This window comes from Phocoena phocoena, chromosome 1 (assembly GCF_963924675.1).
Source record: "Phocoena phocoena chromosome 1, mPhoPho1.1, whole genome shotgun sequence".
Lineage (NCBI taxonomy): Eukaryota > Metazoa > Chordata > Mammalia > Artiodactyla > Phocoenidae > Phocoena > Phocoena phocoena.
In genome coordinates, this window is record NC_089219.1 from 97,037,867 (window position 1) to 97,051,138 (window position 13,272).

General features: G+C 46.1%; 1 protein-coding gene across 1 annotated transcript in view; it reads left to right on the top strand.

The window, feature by feature from the left end:
* The first annotated feature begins 3,290 nt into the window (after positions 1 to 3,290).
* The window catches only part of AHCYL1 (adenosylhomocysteinase like 1), a 38,155-nt gene continuing 28,173 nt past the window's right edge, over positions 3,291 to 13,272 (top strand). Inside the window, exon 1 of the mRNA XM_065872082.1 lies at positions 3,291 to 3,682. Within this exon, the coding sequence (XP_065728154.1) occupies positions 3,563 to 3,682 (120 nt within the window). The 5' untranslated portion in view covers positions 3,291 to 3,562. The remainder of the gene's footprint in view (positions 3,683 to 13,272) is intronic.

Sequence of the window (13,272 nt, forward strand, 5' to 3'; positions counted from 1 at the left end):
AAGAAGCAGCTGGGGCAGCATCTTCTCTGCAAAGCTTTTCCTGCTCACCCTCCCATCCCCCACCCCACCAGCACTCCCAGGTAGGGCTCGGCACTTCACTTGTCTCTGTCGTCCCAACATCTAGCGCTGCTCGCAGCACATCTTCAGCGTTCAGGGTATATCTTATGAATTAAATAGAAATGAATGCGCGTGGAGGGTAATGTTGGGGGTAGACAGAAGAGCGAATTTGATTAACCAGCCCCAGCCCACATACCGTACCTTCTGGTAACAGCATCTCCCAGTTCACCTCTCTCCTCAGGCTACTCCCTTCTAGAGCAGGGTCCCTCTGGGCTCTAGACCCTTTGGAGACGTCCCCCCACCACACACAACAGGTGTACCTGTCCTTGGGTCCCTGCTCTTCTCAGACCTTGGCTCCTTGTAGTCACATCTGTCATCGGGATGGTGCCGTTCAGAGCAGTGAGCCCTGACTCACCCACCTGACCTAGCGTGGAGGCTCAGCTCAGACAGGTGGGTGAGTAGGCTGGTAGCTGGACTTGGGGCCAGGTTGGGTGGGAAGGTCACTTCTTCCATCCATGAGCAGTCATGCCCGTAGCTGGGCCCTGTGGGGGTCATCTGGTGGGGGGCGGGGAGCATACGGCTCTTCTCACCGATGTTATGTCGTCACACCCTCCGACTGGGTGAGCTCTTTGATCTCCAGCCCACACACAGCCATGGGGATGGCAACCATCCGTGTCCTCCACAGCGTGCTTGTTTCCAGGAATGCCCTTGGCTCTAGCCTGACATGAACCACCTAGGCCTGCTGCCTTTCCACCAGGACAGGGAGTGCTGGCCCTCCCGCTTTCAATGTAAGCACCTTGACTCCTCTAGGTCAGCCTCCCCAGCCTCTACTTGGGCCAGGCATTCATGTAAGTGGAGTCACACCTGCTGATCTCCTTTTGCCTCAGACTGCAAAGGTACTGCTTCCTGTAGACCTGGCCCTGTCGTCACCATCAGCAGCAGCAGCAGGCAATTCTGTGAGCCTAGTGTAAGGGAAAACCTGTTACTTTGGTTCAGGGGGCATAAAAGAGAGGCTGAACTCCAGTCCCTAGCCGTCTTGCAGTCTGAATGCTAACATGCACGGCAGAGCTGGGGGACTGACACACAAAGCTCTCAGACAACGGGAGTTTTAAAAATCAAACCCAAAAGACAAAAACACCTATTTTTTTTTTTCAAATAAGCTAACCTAAGTCACATGTTTTCCTATTCAAGGGATGTGGAGTTTTCACCTCTGTTCCAGCTGGCCCTGACTCTGTTCTCTAAGCAGGCAGCTCTGATCCCTGGACTCTGACAACAGTTTGGGCAAACCCACAGGATGAAAGTTATTTCTGGCCATATATCCAAAGAGTCCTGGGTGAGCAGGCATAGCTCCTGGCCCCAGCTGGGGAATAAGAAGAAAAGTGCCAGTCTGGCACCCTTATGGATCAATCTCGTATTCTGCTCCCCCATCTCTTTGTCCCTTCTGCTACAGGAATACTTCTGAGACGGAAGTCAAGGGGCTTGAAAGAATGGGCAGAAGAGAGAATCCTAACAGTGAAAGATGAAGATCTGCAGAAGTGCATCCTTCCAGGCACTTCCACAGACTACTTCAAACAGACAGCCTCATGGGGCTGGGTGGTTGGAACATGGGATTCTCTAAGAGTTCTGGGACCCCAGAAGCAAGTATTTCACACTTTTCCTAACCTTGAATGTAAACCAGTGGGGAAAACGTTTCTTCAGATCACAACTTCTTTCTTGAAAGAGCTGACCCTGCCAGAGACCTGCTGGGTTTCTGGATATAAGAAGGTGGGATGGGAGGAATTTAAGAAAAGGGCCCTGGGAAGACTGGAACACTCAGCAGAGTAGAGAGGAATCTGGCTTCCCAAAGTCAATCAAGGAGGGGAAGGTGAGGTGGAGGGATGGGAAGAGAGGAACAGGAGGAAGGGAGATGAAACGACCATGGGCCAGGGAGCTTTGTGGGGCGGTGTGGCTAATGAGAAGTCCCGGGTGACGAGGTAGCCAAAATAACTTTTCAGAACATTTCAGAAATGTGACTTCAAGTTGTTTGTGTGTGATGTAACCTCTCCCCTGTGGCCCAAAAACCTTCATTAGAAGTTCTGCTACATGTTATGGCATTATTTTTGTGGTTGTTTCGGAATAGGGGTGCGCGTTGAAAGGAGAAGGGACTGTTTTCCATATTTGAATTGACAGCAGGAACTAAAGAAACAGCCACAAGACCAGGAGAGCGACTAAAACTTCAGATGAGGCAGAAAACTAGAGCCAGAGGTAACCTTGAAAGATCTAAGTCTCCCCAGTAATTCACAGAAATCAGGGGAGAGGGGGAGCATTGGACTTTCCACAGGACGTGGGAATTTCAGCCAATGTCATTTGAATGTCAAAGGACAAGCAACCTTAGCTGACATTGCCTTGCCAGCTGGACTAAGGTTTAACGAAACATAGAATGTATTACACACATCTGTACTATCCAGGGCCTTAGCACAGGGGTAGCACATAGTAGAGCCCAGTAATAGCACGTGAATAGTCCATGAATGCCCTGGTGCGGCCCTGGAAGCTGTCAGAGTATAATGCTTGATCCGGAGCGGGTCGGGGGGACACAACGACTTCTCTCCCCCTCCCCCACCCCTCCTTCTCCATCCTCTGACCCATCATTAGCCCTATCCCATCAGCTCTGCGGCACGAAGGTCCTGTAAACAAGCAAGGCCCAGCGGAGACGGTGGTGGAGGAGGTCACAAAGAGTTGTGCAGAAACCACGCTGCTCTGGGTCTGTTCTACCCACCCTTATGGTGTCAAAGAGGCAAACGTTACCTCTTAGGAAGGGGCTTCTGTTTCAAAGGGTCTGGGGAGGGGGCAGTGAGTGAGTGGGCTATCTTGGGCCCTGGAAGCTTCCTAGGACTGGGTGTAGGCTGTGTCGTGTGGGGCTCTGGTCTGCTCACACGTATCCCTACGCCCTACGCCTTCTGAGACCATTCCTGGAACCCCGCAGTCCAAAGGCCCTCCAGTTCCGCGGCAACCTTGCAGGAACCACGCGCCACTCACAAGGCTAATGGCGCCACCTGGCGGTACAAAGGGCCCGGCTCACCCCAGGAGCTTCTTCCCGAGCGAGCTAGGAAAAGGGGTGGCTTCGGCGGCCCAGTCCAGAGTGGTGACGTCATGACAGAGCGCCGTTTCTCCCCGCCTCTCCCCTGCCCGCCGGGAGCTGCCAGTACTCGACGTGGCGTCACCGCCCTCTACCCTTACTTTGCGTGCGTGTTTGCGTGCGGCGGAGGTGGTGGCGCGGGCCGGTCGGAGCTCCGTGTTGCTTGCTTCTGGTGCTCCTGTCGCTGCCGTCGCTGTCCGGCTGTCTTGGACGGCCGAGCGGACGAGGCGCCGGCCCCAGCACCTCAGCACCGGACGCGGCTCGGCGCGGGGCCCCGCCTGGAGGGTGGGCGAGCGCGTGTCGGAGGGTGCCGCGCGGGTAGGCGGGCGGGCGCCCGTAAGGGAAAGAGGCGGGGGCGGCGGGTCAGCCGCGGCCCGGGCCGGCCGGGGGATGTCGATGCCTGACGCGATGCCGCTGCCCGGTGTCGGGGAGGAGCTGAAGCAGGCCAAGGAGATTGAGGACGCCGAGAAGTACTCCTTCATGGCCACCGTCACCAAGGCGCCCAAGAAGGTGCGGGGGGCACTGGGTGGCGGCAGGGGTCCGGGCTGGGGCCTCGCGGAAGGGGCGCAAGCGAGCTCCGGGCCCGGGTCCAGCTAGTTCGGGACTTAAGGGGCAAGGTTTGAGGGACCCGGGACGACAGAGGTGGTGTGAGGGGTGGAGGGTGAGCGGCCCCAGGCCTATCCCGAGCTGGAAAGGCAGACCCTGACCTCACTTTCCTTTGTCCCTCGGCCCAAGTCCTCCGGGATCTTTTCGAAACCCGACAGGGCCGGGCCTTAAATTTGCGACTGACTTTTCCTGGATGAAGGGCCTGGAAGACGGGAGTGGGAGGGGGTGAACGAAGTGACCCCAGTGATGACCGGTCTCGGGATGAGGGTGTACGGGAAGTCTCCTCTCAGGTGAGTGTGAAAATCTGATAGTGCTTCTTTGGGAGCAGTGGCCGGCTTATCCAACAACTGCGTGAGATCTTGGAGGCAAGATGAAAAAAATGCGTGGAGCTAGCTCTTTTATGCAGGTGAAAATGATGAGGGCAGCATGAAATTGAAAAGAAAACTGATTTTCACCTTCTGTGGTCGTCTAGTTTAGACATATTTAAGAAATTAACCTTTGGAGGTTGGTGACAGCAGATACTGTCATGGATACAGGTTGATCGTAGAGTCATGTGAATAGATCACTTAGGCATCCCTTGAGAAAGGAGCTTGGGTGGGTTGGAGGGGTGGGTGGGAAGGAACGATTGCTCATTCTTTACTGCACTTAGTGAGGCAGAACAAGTTTAGTCTGTTGTGCTGTGGGTTGAACTCAAAGGACATCCTTCTAATTCTCTTATTGTGGAAGATTAAATGACAGCCTTTGGAGGTTTTAATCTAACCAGCTCTCTGAGTGGTGGAATTGGGATCCCTAGTGCTTTCTGAGCATTTTCTGCCAAACACATCTTGATTTTCCACGTAACTGGTACCCAGTCAACAGTAGACCAGAGAACCTTTGCAGAGAGGTGACCTTTCTGAAACCAGTTAAGAACCTGGATAAATATTTCCCTCCTATATAAAGACAGAGTTTCAAGGCTCTCTCTTCCTGCAGTGTTTGATGGGATGCACTGCTTGTATAAGCTGCACAAAGCAAGATTTGCAGGAATAGTTACAGTCGTTCAGGCTGAACTAGGTAAGCTGTCAGAAGTGGGAGAGGTGATTTTTTTTTTTTTTTCTTTTAAGGAAATTAACCTACCAGTCCAGAAATCAAATGCAGGGTTGAAAAGACAGGTCACCATTGTGTGCTTTAGCTCTGTCTTCCCACAAAATTTAGATCTTACCAATAGAATGCCTAAAAACACTTTGCAGAAGATCCCTTGATTCTAAGAAGTCTGACTGACCTTATTTTTAGTGCTCTCAGTTCAGCTGACTGCTTTGTTGGAGCAGTAAACCTTTGTAATCTGCACTATGTGGAGACAAAGTCACAGTCTTTATAAGCTAATGGAATATGGATAGTACCTGTGATGAGTTAGGGGAAAGAATGGGAAATCCCTGGTAACCTAATTCCCTGAACTCTTCCTCTCCCCATTAGCCTATTGTTTGTCTAGTTCTTCAGGGATTAGGCATCTTTTTTTTTACTTGCCTTTATTTTAGTAAGGCTTTGTTTCTGCAGGTGCCACTATTAATAAGACAAAGTTTGTATTGTAGATTGTAGACTCCATAAAGGCAGAGACTTGTGTTCACCATTGCATCTGTCGTGCCTAGCTCTGTACCTAGCATATAGTAGGTACTCAAATAGTAATTGTCCATCTGGCTAGCTAGTAATTGAGATGTCTTTATGGCTGCCTACCAGGAATAAATTTTCTTCTTTTCTTACAAGGAGAGATGTTGCTAATGTGAACTATTGTCAGGCCAAGTGCTAATGATCTTAGAGACTCATATTCCATTAGCTGAAAGGAGTGGTCCCTGCCAGGAATGTGGGAAGACCCTGTTGTGAGTTTCATTTGCTGGTAAATGCACCCCTGTGTTTCTTATTAATCTTGCTCTTTCTGAGCTTTGTTGTTCAGTATTTACACAGCACCTTGTATTAAAGTGCTTTATGATGACTAATTACCCTTCCCCTAGTGATGATGAAAGGCATTTTATCTAGTTAATGAGTTGATTGAGGACTAGTCAAGGTCACATTGCAAGTCCTAAGTAATCTGTTTTTTCATAACTTCAGCTGAATCAGACATAATGACTTAAGTCACTCTTGTACCTCTGCCATGTGTTGATAATGTGAGAAAGCATGAGCAAAGTAAGAGGAAAAAATTTTATCTTGGCATGTATTGAATGGTGTGAGAAAAGGCCTCTTCAAATAGTGCTGTCCTTTGCCTGTGAGGATTCCAGCGTGGCTCTAGACCAAGTAATCCTTGGATCATTCTAAGCCCTGAGGCCCCTCAGGAAATGAGGACATTTCTGGTGCCAGTCGGAGGCTATAGGTTACTTCAGGGTGACCTTGATGGTCTTCAGTCAGAACAGATTCCATTGTAACTAGTGAAGTTTTATTCACTTTAGGATAGACTAGATGTCGTTTAACTAAAAGCATAGATAGCAAGATTCTTCAGCTATAATCACAACTTACTCATTTTTGTATGCCCCGGGATCTACCACAGTAGTGTGTAGAAAATGGGACTTGTTCTGGTTTGATTCAGAGCTTGATCTGAGTGTCAAAAAGCCAACTAAATGGGTACCACCTTGAGCAAGTGAGCTTCTGTGCCTCAGTTTCCTCATCTGCCAAATAAGTGCTTTTTGTTTGGAACAAGTGCAGATAGGTGTGTGTTGGGAGCTAAGATAGCAAAAGTGGTTTTTAAAAAGAAGTCCATTAGCATACTTACACTCCCTGTCTTTAATGAGCATTTGAGGTGGCTTATAACAGAGGACACACACAATACAGATGGGAAGTCCAAACTATAGAAAAAATGAAAAAAACATTGTTAACCCTGAGGGCTAAGACAGTGGACGAGGCTGATCATCACATGCAACTCTAAGCTTCCTAGGAGCCAGAGGATAAAAGGAATCAGAATTATAGTCTCATTAGCAGACATGGGAAATGATACACACCACTTCCTCAGGGAGACAACTTCTGCTGGTAGTAAGTTCTAAAGGAAATTTTCACAGGACAGTATTAATAGTTATAGTATTGATTCCCGTGTTAAGGCTTGTTCATGGCTGTCACTGGTGCTTTCAGATGGAATTACCAGGAAAATTTGGGAGAGAAAAGGAGTCCTTGAGTTGTGAGGGCGGTGTACATTGTACCACAGCTGAAGAGAATCCTTATTTAATGTTGGCAGTTATCAGTCAAACCAAACAAGTCAGCTAGTTCCCCATCATAACTGGGTATTTATCCCTCTTTTTCTGCTACTTCCTGTTACAGCTGTGATATTTGTCGTTGGGCCTTTGGAAATTGACATTGTGTCAAGGTTTTTTTTTTTTTTTTTTCCATAGAATAAACCCAAGCTTGTTGATGAAAACCTTGTAAGATAGACACGTTTCTCTGGAAGGTCTGTCAGAGCATCTGTACGAACATTTGGGGTGACTTTCTAGAGTGATACCTTAGGCATTTGACCTAGGATCTATACAGTCAGACCTTTACCACCAGCACAATAGGGGAAAGGAGAAAAAACACAACAGAACAATTTTGCTTGTAGGATATTCTTTGTAGGATATATTTGAATAAAGCATATATAGCACTAATTCATCAGAAGGGTCAGCTGAGACTTAGGAAGCATACCAGGTAGAGACCCAGTGGTAATGCTTAGATGTTTAGGATGATCCACTTCTTATCAGGATTATGTTATGGCTAATTCTTGGTGCGGTTTTGGGTTTTTTTGGTTTTTTTTTTTTTTTTTGCAGTACGTGGGCCTCTCACTGTTGTGGCCTCTCCCGTTGCGGAGCACAGGCTCCGGACGTGCAAGTTCAGTGGCCATGGCTCACGGGCCCAGCTGCTCCGCGGCATGTGGGATCTTCCCGGACCGGGACACGAACCCGTGTCCCCCGCAAAAGCAGGCGGACTCTCAACCACTGCGCCACCAGGGAAGCCCTTGTTGCAGTTTTATAGAATTTACACCTGTACTCCTTAGATTCACTGAGAAGTGATTTGATAGGTTGACATTTCCTATCTTCTCCACATCATTAGTATCTCTTACTTCTCTTTAGAATGACTACTGTTTTAGTGCCAGTGTTTGAACAGGAGTCAGAGGTGTAAGAAGATCCTATCAGAGGTGTAAGAAGATCCTATCTCTTTTAGATTTCTCCCCCAGATATTGATTACCTCTCTTTTTCTTATTTGATTCTGTTTAGTTCGTTAGGCACAGTTTCCATATTACTTTGTTGTAAATTCCTTTAGATTTTTAACTTGTAACAGAAATCTGTTCATTGTCTAGATACTTTGCTGGCAAGATTGTAAATGTGTACCTCTTGTTTCATCAGGAAGGTATCATTTGGATCCAGTGTGTGTTACCCAATGTAATATTCTTGTAAAGTTGTTTATACAAGATATTTTGATACATAGAATCATGTAGATCTTTAGTTGCCTGTGACTCCTAAAAGTTTACTCTGTCACCTCAAGTAGTTACAATCTGTAAATAAGCACCTTAATGCTCTCTTGGGGCTGTTATTTAAAGGAACTGGCCAATAAAGGAGAATCATTTATACCTATCTGTTTCTCAAGTTTGGAAATTTGAATATTAAATTTTATAAAGAAGGGCCAGCCTTATACTGGGTATAATAATTCAGAATACATCACATCGAGGTGGCTCAGAGGCACCCCCCTCACGGATGAAGAACAGTACATTTGCATAGACCAGAGTTTTTTTCCTGAAATCCGAGAATCCAAGGTTAAAGACAGATTCTTACCACAGATTTTCCTTCCAACTCCTGTCAGCACTATCAGTGCCTTGCATATGGTAAGTAGTTAAAAATTCACATTGAATTGTGAATTCTATTCTGATTCCGCATTTCCCTTTGACTCATTCAGGCAGTTCTCTTGCTATCCCACTGTTGTTTGGCTGTTACCTGAGACCTCTTTAACTTCCCCCTTTTTATTCTTAAAACTGTGAGGAGGAGGAGGAGGAGTGTGATGTAAGTTAAGCACTTGATTTTTGGAGTGAGGTTTACCTTCAGCCTCTACCATCTCAAAGTTGTGTGACCTTTGGACAAGCTGGGTGACTTAACCTGTTTGAGCCTCCATTTTTTTTACCTGTGGAATGAGGAATAATGATAGTCCTACAAGATTGTTGAAGAGACTAGCATTTAGTAAATACTAATTAGTGTACTTATTCCTTTATAACTAGAGTGACCATATGTCCCGGTTTACCTGGTACAATTCAGGTTTATGCCTGTTATCCCAGCGTGCTAGTCAGTGAGTGCCTTCTTACACTCTGAAAAGTACCCTGCTTTATATGGAATTTCAAAATATTCTCAAAGAGCCAAAACAAAGATGTTTCTATTGGAATATCTTTTCAACAGGAAATTTCCCTGACAAAAATGTTATTTTATGTAGAGCTTACTCTGGTTGAACACTAGACTATTTGTTGATTTCCAGGAAGTACATAGACAGTGGGAGAATTTAGAGCTTGTGATGGAAATGGGATAGGTTCTACCTGACCACTCCCCCACCTCATTCCCCATAATGACAGTGTACGCATAGAATGAGGGCGTTTGTCAGACATTGGCCTGAGTCCAGGAGTTTATTTCCTCAACCTGTAATAGTTTGGGAGTCTTTCCAAACTAGAATCTTTGAATCACATGAAGCAATTCCACAGGCTCATCTGAGCTGTGACCTTATGTTTGTATATGGTCACCTTCAGATCCCAGGCCTGTGTACTCCAACTCCCTCATACCCACTCAGGTACTGTTTCTCTCTGCTCTAAACAGCCTGCTCTTAATTACATGTAACTGATTTTCTCTTGCAGAAATGTGTGGCCTTTGCTCCATAGCAGTTACAGATCTAGGGTGGAGCACCCTTTGCCTTTGTTAACACTCATGCTGGTTTCATTTTTGTTCCTATCTCTGTTCAGTTTTTCTAAAGGATTCAGTCAGGTGCCTTAATCTCAGAATGTATATACTGATTGGTACTGCTTAGCAGTATACAGTGGGGCTTAATCATTTACTACCCGAACAGGACACAGAATAAAACAGTGTAATGAACTACTGATGAAAGGTATTATTTGGAATGCTGGGGAGAGATTGGGAAAGTACTTTGACAGACCCGCCAGTCTAGGACGGCAAAGCATGTTCCTGCTTTCTTGTCTTGAAAGCCCCAGTGCCTCAGCTAACGTGCCTCTGTACTTAACTTCTCGGGCTTAATGGGCTTAAAGTGTTTTCCTTTACCAGCCCAAACCAGTTCAGTTCTTTTAAAGTGGACACCCTGTACTTAGTTGTGTGCTAGCAGTGAGGCTTTAACGGGAGGGGTTTGGGACTGCTCACTGTTCCTTGCTGTTCATCTTGGACCTGCCTCAGGTTTAGTTCTTTACAATCTGAAGAACTGCTCAGCTAGAGCAAGCCCTGTTGTTTATGTATTTTTCTCTCTTTTCCTGAGCCTGTGTGTGTACAATGGCATCAGTGGAATCCCACTGCGCCTGTGTGCTCAAGGTGCCAAGGAAAATGCTAATGTGCTGATCTGCAGTGTGTGCAGCTCTCTGAGCTGGATGGTGACCTGGTGAGTAGCAGAATGAAGGGGCTGAAGGCCTGGAGCAGATGAGTATAACCATGTTCCATTCATTTTGGCCTCCTGAATGAAGCTGTTCATACCACTGTGTTTTGAGCAGTGTCAGGAGTTTGGAAGTTCTGTTTTTAGTAAATGGCTCCTACTCTTCTAGTACTTATTAATTGTATTAAGGTGAACCTTTGAAGGACAGATTTCCATGGGTATTATAATGGGAATTACTTTTTCCCTTTACCGCAGGACTGGCTTGACTGCAAGTCAAAGTTTCTGGGCTATGACCTATTCCAGTTATGGTTTTAGGATCCTGAAATCAAAAAGGAGACCTGTCAGGAAAGTCAATAGGATAGATTCTGCTCTGCCCTCTTTGACCACCCCCACATTGTATCCTTACTCAAAGGCTTTAAGGAAAACCTTTTTGGGCTCTCATGACAGTTAGCTTTATTTTGGAGATGTAGAAAAGAGCTACTGGCTTTGAATTCTCAAACTGCACCCCCCCCCCCCCCCGTTGTTAACTTCAGAAGGGAGGTCAATAAGTAGACAAATATGTGTGAAAGGTAGATAAATAGGTTTCTCTTTTGCTCGTTTGAGGGAATGCTCCTGAGATATTCACTGGATTAGAGACTCCAGAACAGTGGTTCCTAATCTTTTGAGTCACAGATCCCTTTTTAAAAGTCTTATAAAAATCACTGTTCTTTCCTCGGCAAAATTCAGGAGCACAGAAACTTATACTTTCAGAGGATTTAAGGGACTCCCTGAAACTCATCTCTGGATCCTGGCTTTAAGAGCCCTGATTTAGAAGGCCAGGCCTCTAAGCCATAGTATCTCTCTCCCTTACAGATCAAGAAACAGCTGAGATTAACTTTCCAGCTTGCAGCTTGTCCTTGGAACAAAGCTGAGGTTGTTGGTGTTCCTTTCACCCCAGTCTTTGGGATGCCCCTCAGCTTCCCAAGAGACTCATTATCAATGCCTTGAGGGTTCAACTGAGGAACTTATGCACACTGAAACCAGCGTTTCAGCAACTTTGGGAGTTTTTGTACTATCTCAGCCCCATTGCTCTCATAGGAACTGTTGGTACCCCTAAGTCTCCAGAGTTGATTCCATAGCAGTGTTTAGAATAGGGGACTCACTAGACTGCGTATCAAAACTAAACAAAATAATATGCTCCTCTGTGTCTCTCAAAAATAGGTTTGATTTCAATGTAGTACTTCTCAGACTGTTTTCAAGACTGACGGTGATATCTGAATCTTACTTTTCATTTGATTTCTCTAGACCAACAGTATTAAGGACAAGGACCATATCCCATACATATGTATAGTATGTAGGGCCTGGTACATAATACTGACCATAATTGTTCACTGAGTAAAGTATTTTGAGATGCTTGTCCCTAGGAGGAAGTGAGTTGGACTCACATGGTGGCTTTGCCTCACTTTCCCCTTCAGCTGGCCAGTGTTGTTTTTCTAACTTAGACCCCCTCCCACGTGAGTGACAATGGAGTACCAAGAACTGCAGGTGAGAAATTGATGAGAATTTCTAACAGCTTAGTAGATCCCTTCATAATGCCAGAAATAGGTAAGAGACTCTTCGGGCTAAGATTTGAGAATCTTAGTCCAGTAGCATGAGAACCACAAGGCAGTAGGCCAGAAGCTTAGAGGTGTCCTTATGACATAATGGGAAAGGTAATTTGAATTTCCCACCAAGTTTGAAACCCTTAGCATTAGGGACACTGCCCACAGTTGAAAGTGGTATTCTGGTTTACTCTTGATTTAAGCTTACTCTTAGGGTGTGTGAGATTTGGGGGCCAGTGATGAGTTGAACAGTTTCATTTTGGAATCTGTGTTGGAATCATAAAAGTAATAAATAGCAGCTCTGCCTGGCAGTGCTGAGCAAACTTCTGATTCTTCTTGTTCTGCAACCCTGGCTGCCTCTTCTGCACCAAAGGCTGAGCTCAGCGCTCAGAAGCTATATGTGCCCTTGTCTTTGAAACACACCTTCAGAGTCACAGTCTTCAGGGAACTGGGCCAGTGCTTGCCCTAATCAGGAGCTTGGGCTCTGGTTGGCACTGAGAATTCTGTGTAGGTTGTTTCCCCACAGTATGTAGCCTAGGCAAGATTCAGGGGAATGGGGGACCTCCAGAATTTTGCTGTTTTGGAAGTAGAAGTCTGTGCTTTGTAGAAATGGCAAGTGTGTTCAGTTGTTCCGGTAACTAATTCAGTTTCCTGTGGGTGGCCAGGTGGCATCCAGCCTCTAATTCAGTACTTGAGTTTTTAGTGTCCAGAGCACCAGACTTCTTTGCAAGCAAGACATGAAGATTCCCAGTGTTCAGCTCTTATAGAGAATAGCCCAGCTGGCTTGTCATGCTGGACTAGATGAATTGTGAATGTTAATTATACTGATCAATACAGTGGCCTTGGTAACAGGCTTGTAGCTGCTGTAGAATCTGTTTACTTCAGGTTTGTAACAGAGAAGAGACCAAGCTGGTTGGGAACATGGTGTTCTAAGTGTAAGTCCAAGGAAAATGCATACTGGATAGACTGACCCTGTGGCACCCCTTCCCCGGGACTTCCCAGAGGGAAACATTACTCTGGTGGTGGTTTCTGTTCTTATTTGCCAGTTGAGAATTAATTGAGGTTGGAAGAGGCTTGGTTTTTAATTTGGTGGAGTAAAGAATGTTTACAAATCAGAAAGGTTAAGAAGGAGAGCACGGGGCGGGGGGCGGGGGTAGGGGGGATGAATTGGGAGATTAGGATTGACATATATACACTAATATGTATAAAATAGATAATAAGAACCCTGCTGTATAGAAAATAAAATTCAAAAATAAAAATAAATTTAAAAAGAGCACCTATGTTGAGAAGGCACCTCATTTCTCTAGTTTGTAATTAGGAGTGGAGAGTTGATGGGATTAGTTTCAACCCTTGCATTCAGGAGAA